This window comes from Salmo salar, chromosome ssa05 (assembly GCF_905237065.1).
Source record: "Salmo salar chromosome ssa05, Ssal_v3.1, whole genome shotgun sequence".
Taxonomy (NCBI): Eukaryota; Metazoa; Chordata; class Actinopteri; order Salmoniformes; family Salmonidae; genus Salmo; species Salmo salar.
In genome coordinates, this window is record NC_059446.1 from 48569447 (window position 1) to 48582689 (window position 13243).

Here is a 13243-nt window from a genome sequence, read left to right on the forward strand (position 1 = left end):
TCTTTTATTTAGGAACATTATCGCTTTCTTCTATCTTAGCTAAGTAGTGTTAAATGACACGTGAGAGTGGCTAGAGCACTCAGGACCACCGCATTAATATGAATCAGTCGGTCTAGCTCTGACGAATCAGAGCAAGCCCTGGGCCCGGACTGAATGGTTGTACATAAACACATCTACTGAGCTGTGTGGAGCAGAAAAAGACCACTCTTCCACCTGTCAATCTGGTTTAATGACGATTAGAGATACTATACAGGAGCCTTCAGAGAAGAACTCAACTTGCCAGGTCTTTCAACATTGGAAATGGAGCTAAAGGGGAGTCCACAAACACAATTGATTTAGTTTATTCCTGAAGGTCATGATGCCCTGTTGCCTGGCCTGCTTTCCAGTCTGGGATGAACAATATTAGATAAAGCCATATGGTCTATGATGCCCACTAGTGGACAAAGCAGGAAAAACAGGCCTCAATGGAAACTGGTACAGAAAATCCATATGCAGAAATGTTATCCAACCAACTTGCTAAAATTACAAGTGTGTGTTTATGTATGTACAGGACAGATGGAGACTGACAGAGCAATGATTTACATTTTATATTTATAATTTTACATTTTCTTAAATATCTATGATAAAAAGGCCCCACCCCTTGCACATTCATGATGATGATAGAGCTGAAGCTGAGCCCTTAACTTCCCACCATGGTATAAAATCAAAAAGAAGATTGATTGATACAGATCAAGAAAAAAAATGAAATTCTTGAGTCTCGCAGAATTGGGGGTGGAAGGAGCACAGATGGTACACTGGGATGTCCTGAATCAGGGCTAGGGGGTGACAGGAAAGGATGGGGCATACAAATATTGGTTAAGGGTATAGTAATTGATATAGGGAATGTCGTTGGGTTGGGAGGGTTGAGTTAAGAGTGGGTAAATGGCTCTAGTAGATGTAGTCCAGGGTTGGGCAAGTGTGGTTAAAATGTTCCACGGTTTGGTAAGTGTGTTAAGATGGCTATAGGTAGGAGATGGATGCGTGTTCCAGGGCTGAGTTGCATCAGGGGAGTTCTTCAGAGGTTGTGGTTGTTGAAGATGATTGTAGGGCGGTCTGGGATTCTTTCATTCTCCCTCCAATTAACATCCCCGTCAATGTCTAAATGAATCCTGGGAAGAGGTGCTGCAGGAGCAGGACAGCTCCCACCACCATGAGGCCACAGAAGAACAGCACCAACCAGATAGGGAAGGATCCTGGGATGGTGAAGATACAGGGAGAGAGAGAACGAAGGAGGGTGAAAGAAAAGACAATACTGCTCACAATGCTAAATCAATGCTACCAATTCAAACCACTTACTTCGGTTTCGTACAGTGTGCATCTGACAGCGGCTGTCCACAGCCACACTCAACATGGCTGCCTCGTTGTTCCCTTTGAGGCTCTGGCCTTTGAGAGTGTCAGGCAGGAAAGCCAGATCGGTCACCACAATGCCATGGGACTCCTGCACATAGTACAACTTCTACAGAGACAATGAGACAAGATAAATAGGGAGTTACACAGGGATAAGCTAAGGCAGCTAATTATTTGTGTGTGTGTTTGTCTACCTGTAGTGAAAAGGCGACATAGATTGCTACTGATCCCGTCACTGTCCCAAGGCCGAGAAAGGTTCCAGAGTCACTGTGGAACACAGCGAGAATAAAAAAGAGCCACTGACTCCTGGTTAACAGGGAAGAACAAATATCTACAACAATTACATTTATTCAGGGATAGGCGGTATACGGTATTTTCTATATACACCGGTATTGATGCACAGACCAGTTTGAGTTTTTACTTTACCTTCTGTAACGGTATTTCAATGTTTGGTTTGTTAAAATGTGATACGCCACACCGTTTTTTTTATAGTTTACTCCGCAACTTGAGTCGTCCCTCTCCCCAAGCTCTGCCCCGTCACTGAAGGAGCGCAGTTGCTGTTAGACCACGAGATCATTTGCCGACAGTTCACTGCATGGTCAATGCAGCAGATGCAACAATATGTTGATGACAGTGATGCTGCTTTCCACTTTGCTTCTTAATATAAGTGTTCTATAATTACACTATTAGTTTGTATCTTACTGTCTGCAAACAGCTAGTTTGTCTTTTCTTAGAAAGTTGTGGCTAAAATAATCGTGTTAGCCGTTAATGCGAATCGCTAGTTAGCTAATAAATGTACTGAGTTAGAGCAAATGTAGCTAGCTAATACAGCCTGACACCAGTGCTGGTGTCGGCCTAAATCAGCATGTTGTTTATGTAACAGTATTTTCTAAATCAGAGAGGAATAGGCAAAGCATGAATATATTAGCTAGCTACATGAAGTAAGAGAAACTTCTAATGTAGCCAAAGTTTATAGGGTTCCACTCCCATGGGAAACACTGACCAACACTTTGGTTCCTACCCTGTCACAATAACGCCTCCTATTAATATTGAAACTCTCCAGTGAGTGTAGAATAATAATTTCCATGATTCAAACAGTTCCAACACCCAAGTGTTTTGATCTAAATCGCAATTGCAATACTTAGTTAAAAATAAGGCCTTGATTTTTTGTGCATACTGTGCACACCTATGTGGCAGTGTGGAAATTGTCAAATTAGATCAACTTTTGGTTGAAGTTTGATTGTACAGAATAGAGAAAGCCCCTTTGAAAATCACTTAGAATGTATGTGTAGCCACCCTAGGATCATGCACAACTCATAGCTAATTTTAGAACTTTTACTATTCAAAAACATATCATAAATGTGAGAAATATTGTGATATGATATTTTGGCCGTATCAGCCCTACATTTATGACACAGTAACGTCACAGAGAAATACCTGCAATGCAGCAGTTACGCAACCTTATCAGAGATTAACAAATAAGGCTCTTTCTCAATTCATCTTTGCTCAATTCCTCGCATCCTTTCCGATTTGCCTTCTCAAAATGCATTGGAAAAGAAGGTCTGAGGGGAGGGACCTTCTCCAATTCAGAAGGGGGCAAGGAAAGATTAATTGAATCCTAGGTATCATTCTCCATCCTCTCTCACCTGACAGCCAGGGTGGAGATGACCTCAGTGCCGCAGGGGTTCGTCAGCATGGGTAGGAAATTCTGGCCGTCCCATTTAGAGAGGTAGCATTGTGGAGGTTTTCTGTCTCGTTTGTGGGGGATCTGGACGGTGTAGAGCCTTAGGGTGTCTTTCTGGTCCTCGACTTTTCCAAACCTAAACGGGAGAGCGAAAAAACATATGTGGTATGCTAGTGTGGCTATTGGATCAGAGCCATATGTCGGTGATGTAACAGGGTATATGAAAATTCGTAGGAGAAAGGGGTATGTGCTTGCCTGCAAGACATATAGCGGTATGACTTTGCTGCTATCTGAGGCATCTTCTCATGCCAACAGAGGCTCATGGCCAGCTGGTTGCCACTCCATATACTGCAGGCAAAGTCCCGGCCCACCGTCACAAGGTGCTACACAGAAACACAAAATAACAGACACAGGTCAGAAAACACTTACAGTTTAGCTTGCACATTATGTTAATAACCTCTTCATTACTGTGATTCCAACACAGACAGATATCGAGGTCATATACTTATTAGCTGTTTAGTACCTTGTTATTTGGACTGATGTCCAAGTCTTCAATTTCACCCTCGTGGGCTTTGAAGTCCAACTTCTCTTTTAAGGAGGGGTACTGGTGAGAGAGCAGAGGCATTACAGTCAAGCTAAAACCTGCACAGTAACAATTGGGGAGAAGTCGCAACATGGCGGCTATTTTGGCATAACTTAAACTCACCTCCCACACTCTGATGTGTCCGTCTGTCCCGCCAGTCAGTAGGAGGCTGAGATCGGAACTGAACCTCACACACTTCTGGAGGGGGTCCTGGGGGTTGAGGTCCGACTGCACCTCCCCAAACGTGTCAACAGAGATCTGGGTGGTGTTATCATTCATCTCAGACACATTGCCCCTAGCAGCAGCTCCCTCACTACCCTTACCCCCTTTCCCAGCTCTTCTCCTAGCTGTGCCCTGCTCACTTCCACCCCCTGCTGGAAAATAAGGGGCATAGTGATGTGTTAATGTAAGGCAGTGTTGCCCAATCATTCTCCTGGGGACCCAAAGGGGTGCACATTTTTGTTTTTTCCCCCTACCACAAACATACGTGACTTAAATAATCAAAGGCTTGATTATTTAAGATGAATCAGGTGTGTTAGTGCTAGGGCCAAAATAATAATGTGCAGCCCTTTGGGTCACCAGGACCAGGATTGAGAAACACTGATGTAAGAGATTAAATGTAAGATAGGAATGATACAGTAAATGTATCTGTAAAGATAATTTGAACTTTGTGTATGAAGAGGTTTATAAAAGTGAATGGCAGGTTTTTGGGGGTGTCCCTTCCTTACCGTCTTTGGTTGCGGCCTTGCCCCTGGGCTGGCGTTGTCTGAAGCGCATGAGGCTGCATCTGCCGTCCTGCCCTGCGGCGATCACATCCCCGCCTATTGCCAGGTTCATGGTGGCACGCGTGTCTGTGTCATGAGAGTGCACCAGGGTGGCACAGTGCTGGCCTCCTACCAACTCCAAACCCAGGAAGTGCTGAAAAGACAGTCCCAACTTAACTTAGCAAATACTGTACAACATTACTCAGATTTAATTAGATCAAAATCAATTCTGAATCACAATGTCTACAATGTTTCTGCATTTTCACACTTACAGAATACATGCAATGTAAAAGGGTGTGAAGACAGAGAAGCGACTAAAAATGGAGAGATTGTGCCTATAGAGCAAAACCATTACATGATCACCTAAACATTCAGTAGCTTACCACTGCATTCTTTATGCCTGTCTTGGAACCGCCTCCCCCTCCTGCAGTGATCACCCATCCTGTTTTGGGGTCCACTTTGATTGTGTAGAGGGGGAAGGGGGCCCTATACAGGTCTGGCATCCTCCGTTTGCCCATGGCTCTTGAAGGAATCAATCCACTTCAGGGCAAATTCCTTGTCTGTAGAAACAGATGCATGAAAACTCAAAATAGAAGACAAAACAATATAATTACACAATAGTAGCTAGATCCTTGCTTTTAGCAATGCTGGTGTATTTATATACACTAGTGTTGCTTTCAATTGTATTTGGTTGCACAAAACAGTCCGTGGGAAGCCAGAAGTTAAATACAATTTTCGGACAACTTAGGATGCTGCACACCCTTGGCTGAACACGGTTTGCAACATCCTAAATTGTCCGAAAATGGTGGTGGAAAATTGTGTATTAAGACAGTACACATATTTTTCCTGTTTTAGAAGATCCTGACCCTACCATTACAGGTGTTTACACTGAGCTGGGTACATTAAGACCCTATGGAGCCTGCGTGAGATTTGGGCCAGAAAACGTACCTCGATGCAGGGATGGGATATGCCACTGTACTCCAAATTGTACCTTTATCCACACTGCTCCATTGAGAAGATTGAAATACTGCTAGTTTTTCTGGGAAACTGCCCTTCTTGGCTTCATGCTAGCTGAGGATGAAAAGTATATCAATCTTCTCGATGGAGCAGTGTGGATAAATGTAACATTTGGAGTACAGTGGCATATCCCATCCCTGCAATTAAGCAGGTTTTCCGACCCATATCTCGCGCCGACTCCAAGGTGTGTTAATGTAACCATGATTCCGTTACGACCACAGGTGTAAACAAGAGTAACTGTAGGGATGGTATCTTCTACCTGTCAAGCCTAAGGCGCTTGCTGCATCGTTTGCTAACTAACTAGAACAGGTTTTGTTATTTTAATGTTAGCTCGCTAAACATCCCATCGCGAAAGTCTTGTTAGCTAGCTAGCTACATAACTTGAAATCTTAACAATTGTCACTGCACAATAAATCTGTACAAGACAGTTTAACTAGCTAGCTAACTCGCCATCTAAGCTTTTAGCATGCCAGCCAATCATTAACGTTAGCTAATTGAGCTTGAATGGTGCACTGGGTAGTGTATGCTAATGTATTTGAGGTCTTGCAAACTCTACCTGTGTAATCTGCTCCGATTTCTCTTCTGATGCCAATTATTTCAATTAGTTGGCTATTATTCCCATTGTGAGCTGTCACTGGCTGCACATATCTAATGAAAATAACGCTAAAGTTGCTAGCTAGCTAGGTAGCCAGCTTGCTACTTCCCTACATACACGTCAGCAGCGTGCAATCTGAGCGATTACGTCATTACGTACACTGTACGTACACTGTCAGAAAAAACATTTGAACGATCCCTAGATAGACCACACCCTGTCGTTTCCAATGGGCGAAAAGTAATCATAGTGGGCAGAACAAGCAAGGTGGGCAGAGCCAAGCACGAGCTAGCGAAATCCTATTGGTGCGTTCTAGCATGTATTTGCATATTTCCGTTAGGTAACGTCTACTCTGTGAAGTGTGCGTGTGCAATAACTCAATTTGTTCTTGCGCTACTAAACAACGCATTTTTATACATGTATTTTTAACTTTGGCAAAGGGTAAAGTCTACAAAACTTGGTCCACTCTGTTCATAACAGATTCTAGTTTGGGGAACAGAAAACTGTATTAAGATCAAAATCCAAAATCCATCTCACTCCACCTTCTCACACTGCCAGCCACTGGGCTTCCTCTCATAACCATATTTGGTGGTGAGTGGAAATGCCAACCGGAGGTTTCAGATTTATATATCCGGTGAAACATCTATCTCATTGTTCTGTGACACTGTATTGATTGAACTGTATTGTTGTTGTTTTTTCTAAACACAATAAACATTTTAATAGCATTGCAAAACAAGATACAAATATTTGCAAACAAATGTTTTACATAGATGTATTCTATTCTACATAGATCTAAAACCTTCTGTAGATTATGGACAGCAGAAAAGATTTACACAGGCCTTTATTGGCCAAACAATGTATTGATAATAACACTTTCCTCGTGCAAATAATCTGTTTCTTCTTTATCCTCTGTGGCCAATGCCATGGGAAACAATATGCACATCTGATGTTCTATTCTGATTCTGCCCAACAGGGTCATTCAAATAGTTACAGTGTATTGGAGTATTAATCACATAAGAGGGATGATGAAAAAAATGGTCTCTCTAAAACAGTGATACTGAGAGCATGATTGTGATATTGTTATAGGACAATGTTTATTTATGAATCCAGAGAAAACCCTCACATGATGAGAGACATGGTTAGACACAATAAACAGGATTCATTTGTCACTCCCTTCCCTTTCCCATTTCTACTAGGAAGAGATCATTCTGAAAACCGGACTTGTGTAATAAGCTTTAGCAAAGCAATCAATTGTTATGCCTCTGAATAAAATCATGACATTACATAATCATCTGTCAACTGTTAAAGGATGTACCCTAATCCATTGCCTCCCATAATCTGTGTCTAATTTTGCACACCATCATCATCTGTCCTACCTCAGCCTTTGCTGGTGGTAAAAAGCACTGCTTAATAATTATTGTTGGCTGTTCTCTGGGGAAATCTGTCTCTCCACGGCAACATTAGTCTTGGAATCCAGCAATTAATGAATCACTTGTACAGAGTGTTACCTACAAGCCTCATATATTTGAATGGGCTGCATCACTCTAGGCACATATCGGTAGCGGTAGGTTAATTCTCCAAGGTAAAATCAAGGGGTGTGTTTATGGGGGGAGCATAGTGACAAGGGAGAGGACCTTGTGATATGGGGTATCACACACCTCAAACTATAGAGGATGAATACAGGGGGAAGTATGAATGTTCAATTTGGGCCTGAGAGGCAGGGAGATGTTGTTGATGAGTTTGTTTCCTGTAAAAAAAAAAAAAAAGGTCAATGGTCTGGGTATTGATCACACGTTCAATACAGGGTTTCAGTGGAATAATCAATACAGGTCTAATGGCAGTGTCAACGAAAGAAGCCGATCTCGGGCAGGTTCGGCACAGCCAGTAGCGTTTCTGGGACACAAACTAATGACCAGACACAACAACCTGAACGCATCTCATAGTCAAAAAATAATAATGAACAACGACGCCATATGGTGCATGAACAGCCCTGGAGCACCTAGACTAGACTCAGTTCCTGCTCCACACACACACACACACACACACTGTTTGGCATTTTACTGCATTGTTAGGCGCTAGTAACAAGCATTTCGCTGCATGATTTTGCTATATGATTTTTCTAAACTGTGTAAGTGACCTTTGATTTGAAATAGGGTGGGCGTGAGCAAAATAAACTGATGTTGTGTAACGGACTGCTGCTCTTGTTTGGATTGTTCAAGCCGATGCGGGAACAGCTGTCGATAAGTACGCTATCAATTGTTCCCTCCCAAAGACTGGTTCAAGTGACATGCATATTTCTTTTACGGTGTTTGTTGGATCCAGGGGTAGGCCCAGGCTTCGAACCTTTTTTTCTTCTTTTTTTTAAACCTTTATTTACCTATAGAAGTAGATCATTTGATGTGATAATGGTCAGAGTCAATTAGTGCACTCAGACATTGTGGTGGTATGGCCAGGAGGCGGGAAAACATTACGCGAGCTTTAATGGCAATTAATCAATAAAATGAAATCAAGTGTCATATTAGTTCATCCAGTCATAATGAATAACCATATGCTATTTACATTTAGTTATCCTATTTGGAATTGTCTGTCCCTATTTCTGACTTTGTTCATGGGAGGCAAGGGAAGGGTGGGTGGGGGGAATCTAAAGACTGGGACGGGCTTATCAGGGGTAGAAAGTGAAGATCGAGGGCGAAAAAGCAGAGCTGTTCCGTGTTTTCTGCAGAAGGCGAGAGTCCATTGTACTCTATTACTCGTCGAGAGGGACATGTTCATGTTATTCTTATAACAAACACCCCAAATGCACTGTTTTGATTACAAGTGACATCTAATCCTTAAAAGAGCGAGCACCACCTATAGGAGATCGAAAGTGGCTTTTTCATGGCTCTGTAAACGGATGCAACAATATGCGGATGGTTTTTACAGCATCTGGTACAAAATCTCTGTTCACATGCGGCATTTTAAAAGGGATAGATAGACAGGAGATGCCAAACGTCGAGTCACTGGAGAATGAAAACCTACATTGAAAGATCACGTTCATCTTTGGCCATCACCACATGTTAAATGGATACAGAATGGGTAAATAATGACGCTTATTATTTTCAGTCATTCGATCATTTAAGTGGGTATGAAAATAGCAGTCCTCTAGCACCTTTTCAAAATAGAAATGTAGCCACACGATTTAACCCTGAAATCACAGGCAACAAACTCATCAATATGTGTAATGAGGGCAAGAAATATGTAAATATGATGTCCTTATACTGTAGGCTTGAAAACTGGGTTGCTAAATAATACGGCAAAAAAAGACTGTTAAGTATTTTAAATGGATAGTCTTGATGGTGTCATTTTGGACATCCATTTTACAAGTTCTATCGTTTTTCTCTTTTTCATAGAGCGCAACATGTAGCCGATTTCCTGTGTGCACTGTAAAATCAGAAGTCCCGCATAGTGCTCCGGGGTTATTATCAACTGAGGACAGAGGCGCAGTTTTCTCAAGCTAAATATTGGAAGGGAACGACAGACATTGCTCTCGGTATCAGTCTGTCAACTGCAAAGAAGAAACAAATCTAGGCCTCTTTTGCACAACTTGCACAGGCTGTCCATATTTCCCAGTAATTTTCTTAAAAATCCCTGTTTTTCCCAACGTGGATTGCTAGTCAGGCGTTATCTCAGGTGGAGGGGCCACAATTCATGATCAAACAGCATCCCATATTCTTCACTTCTTTTGAGTTTTCACCATGGAAACCCCATGTGAACATTGGTGACGACCTTGATACAATGAATATGGAGAGAAGGGTGGCAATGTAAACAAAGTTTTGTATTCGAAAAGAAACAAAGCTATATTATCACCCCCACTTTATTCTTAGCGAATTTTCCATGGGCTCACTTGAGGAAAATTAACATGGTCCAGGAGACCCTTTAAATCTCCTTTTGCCTTAGGCCTACATTTGGAGAACATTGGATTGGTGAATCAACTGACACTGTCAGAGGCGTGTAACAAATATGTGAGCAAAGCTATTCCAAAGTGCAGATCCTGACAATCAAGACACTACGTGGGATTTAAAGGACATTTGTGACACCTCATGGCAAAGGGTTCAGTTTTACACACAGGAGAATAAAAGGGAACCCAATGAGAGAGCACGATGTAGGCCTACGCTTGAACCTTACAACAGTATTTTGAAGAATTTTACACCTCCTGCAGAACTACAAACAGATTTCCACTTTTTTACGACGAGGTCACAGGAAGAAGAATACAAAACGTAGTCATTATTCATGATGCCTCGCAACAGGGCCTTCTCAGAGCCGGAGTACTCAGCAGAGTATTCGGCGGACTGCTCTGTGACCCTACCATCGGACCCAGGCCATGCCGTGGGGCGCACGCACGAGGTAACAGTTCGCAGCCAAGGGTGCTGCCTCTGCCTCCCACGCTTCATGCGTCTCACCTTTGCACCCGACTCTCTGGAGAACCTCTATCAGACCTATTTCCGGCGGCAGCGACACGAAACCCTGCTGGTTCTGGTTGTGTTTGCTGCCCTGTTTGACAGCTACATCATTGTCATGTGCGCTGTGGTCTACACAGGCGAAAAGCTGGCCTCTGTGGTGGTGGCATCAGTGGGCCTGGCATCAGACATCCTACTCTATGTGTTGTGCCGCTACGGCCTGCTACCCGACCGCATCTCGCGACGTGTGGTGCCCTACGCCCTGTGGGTGCTCATAGCGGCCCAGATCTTCTGCTACCTGGGCCTGAACTATGCCCGCTTCCACCAGGCCAGTGACACAGTGGGCTGGCAGGCATTCTTTAGCTTCTCCTTCTTCCTGACACTGCCCTTGCGGCTCACGCCCATTGTGCTGATCACATCCGTGTCGTGCGGGGTCCACACCCTAGTGCTGGGGGTCACCATTGCTCAGCAGCAGCAGGAGGATATCCAGGGGGCTGCCCTCGGGAGACAGGTGAGAGTGGGGATGGGGCTGATGACACACCTTGGGTGGGGGATGAATTGCAGCGGGAGTGAGAGTGGGTGAGTTGTGATGGGGATTGAAGTTGCAGATAGAGTGGGAGACAGGTAAGAGTGGGGGCTGAGGACACATGCAGGATGGGAAGGAAGTTGCAGGTGGAGAGGGAGACGGGTGAGAGTAGTTCAGGAAACACCTGAGGTGGGTGGACACATAACGAGTTGGATGAAGTTGCAGGTGGAGTTGGAGACGGGCAGGTGTGTGTGTGTGGGGGGGGGTACATTAGATTGTAGGGTGGCAGGTAGAGAGAGGTGAACAGATCTTGTGAAGTAGCTCATAAAATAACTAGGAACAGTGCAACATGCCGTACTTGCAACTCAAGGAATGATGAGCAATTATTATGGTATATACAGCAGATTTAAAAATAGGCTAGATATTGATTATAATGACAGTGCAGGTAAGTCATACTAGCTTTCCTGATCACATCAAATGGTGTGTTGAAATAATTTCATCATGCAGAAGATTAGCCTCCAGTACTATTTATGTCACATTATGCCCTGTAATTGTCTTACAGCATCTACAATGAATTGACATTACTGATGAGTCTGCAAACAGGCTGACTATATCAAATGTTTCGGTGACAGAGCAGAGGCTGAGGTTTCAGTGTCTCTTACCAACTAAAAGAGTCTGAGGTAGAATTATCAATGGCAAAAAAGCCTCTGTGGTTTTGTCATTTGTCTATATTTGTTATTTTAGAGGTCATTCTCTTGTTTGACATCAATACTGTTCTCAAATGGTCCACAGTTTTTGGTTCCCAGTATGCTCATGTCTTTATCATAATGTCACATTAATCCAATGGGAGTCAGGCAGCCCAATAAAAGGCCAACCACCCTATCAGAGCTTCAATCTGAGCGAATCAAAGTGTTATTCAATGACAAAACAGTGCAGTATCCAAACTTTGTTTGAAATTTAACTCATCAGTATCCACCTCACTGGAACCTATAAGAGTTTTGTAATGGTTTAGAATGCTGGTTTCTTTTTGCCTGTCTGCCACATTCATGGCTGCAGCAATTCAGTAAGATACCACTAGCCTAGATCATGATAAGGCTACACAAGAGTCCTCCCCACAGCGTTCAGAGTGTGTGTGCGTGCGTCCATATGTCAAATGAAATTTGTATTTGTCACATGCTTCGTAAACAACAGGTGTAGACTAACAGTGTAAGGCTTACTGTGCATGCCTGTTTGTGTGTTTGTTATAGTGCAGGTGTTGTGTGCATGCTTGTGTGTAAATGTGTGTGTCTAATGACTCTGGCGTTCTCCAGCTGCTGGCCAACATAGTGATCTATGTGTGTGCCATCACTGTGGGCGTCATGTCCTACTACATGGCAGACCGGAAACACCGCAAGGCCTTCCTGGAAGCACGGCAGTCCCTGGAGGTCAAACTCAATCTGGAGGAACAGAGCCAGCAACAGGTGAGATTGACAGACTGAGACAGGGAGGAAGTGTTGGTAAAAACATATGGCGGGAGGACAGAGGGGAATATACAATATAGGGCAGGAGACAACATGTGCAGAGAGATAAAAGTGACAGAGGTTGGTAGGTTTGAGAGTGGGGGGCAATGAGGAGCGTGTGGCAGTGCCAGAGTAGTGCCCTGGTTTGAATGTATGTGATTCTGATTCAGACTTGTTTTATTTATGTTGAAGCCAAAGGGAATTTAAACAAAATTCTTAGTATCTACAGCTCCATTTGATCTACTGTTACAGTACACTTCACTAAGCTAATTACATGTATGTGTGTGTGTGTGTGCGCGCAAACACGCACACAAGTGTCTGTGTGTGCTTGTGCATGTTTTGTCTGTTTGAGTTAGCACTGTGTCAGCAGTCATTTCCCCTCCCTCCCCGTCTCACAGCTGTGGCCATTGGGCATTCTTGATTGCTACTATTTATGGAACAGACGGTCACTGCTATAGAGAGCTCAGAAAGAGGGAGAGCGCTGAGAGGAAAGGGGTGATTATGGAAGGGAGGGAGAGAGAAGGAGGGAGAGAGAGAGAGAGAGACTCTCCCAGAATACTAATGGAGAAGCATGGGCTGCTGGGATACAAGGGCCGCCAGCCAATCAAGGAGCATCCGGTCGCTGCAGGTTACTATGGCGACGGGCCTCCTGAGACGATGTCCGCAGTAATCACTGCTGACTCGCTTGCCCATTTTTTTTGTCTCTCTCTGTCAGGTTTTGATAAGAACTTTTGAAAAACCCTGCCACGTTATTTG

General features: G+C 43.6%; 2 protein-coding genes across 6 annotated transcripts in view; one reads left to right on the top strand and one right to left on the bottom strand.

Annotated features, from left to right (window-relative positions):
* Positions 1–574: 574 nt before the first annotated feature.
* Positions 575–6182, bottom strand: LOC106605034 (prolactin regulatory element-binding protein). 3 transcript variants are annotated; one of them, XM_014200265.2, is made up of 11 exons: positions 5991–6182; positions 5366–5488; positions 4801–4977; positions 4382–4571; positions 3777–4027; positions 3594–3674; positions 3326–3453; positions 3033–3206; positions 1581–1653; positions 1336–1495; positions 575–1232 (listed from the first exon to the last, which is right to left on the bottom strand). In XM_014200265.2, the coding sequence occupies exons 3-11, from the start codon at positions 4933–4935 to the stop codon at positions 1138–1140; spliced, it is 1287 nt and encodes a 428-aa protein (XP_014055740.1). In that variant the 5' UTR covers positions 4936–4977; positions 5366–5488; positions 5991–6182; the 3' UTR covers positions 575–1137. The 3 variants fall into 3 exon arrangements, with proteins under 3 accessions (XP_014055740.1, XP_014055741.1, XP_014055739.1); XM_014200266.2 differs by lacking the exon at positions 5366–5488 and having other exon boundaries at positions 3777–4024; XM_014200264.2 differs by lacking the exon at positions 5366–5488.
* A 2493-nt stretch (positions 6183–8675) lies between these two features.
* The window catches only part of LOC106605024 (adenylate cyclase type 3), a 29405-nt gene continuing 24837 nt past the window's right edge, over positions 8676–13243 (top strand). For 2 of the 3 annotated variants that reach the window (XM_014200241.2, XM_045718307.1), the window contains exons 1-3: positions 8676–9101; positions 9416–10973; positions 12299–12448. In XM_014200241.2, the coding sequence (XP_014055716.1) occupies positions 10296–10973; positions 12299–12448 (828 nt within the window). In that variant the 5' untranslated portion in view covers positions 8676–9101; positions 9416–10295. Of the gene's footprint in view, positions 10974–12298; positions 12449–13243 lie in introns of all 3 variants that reach the window. The other variant, XM_014200240.2, reaches the window with a different exon arrangement.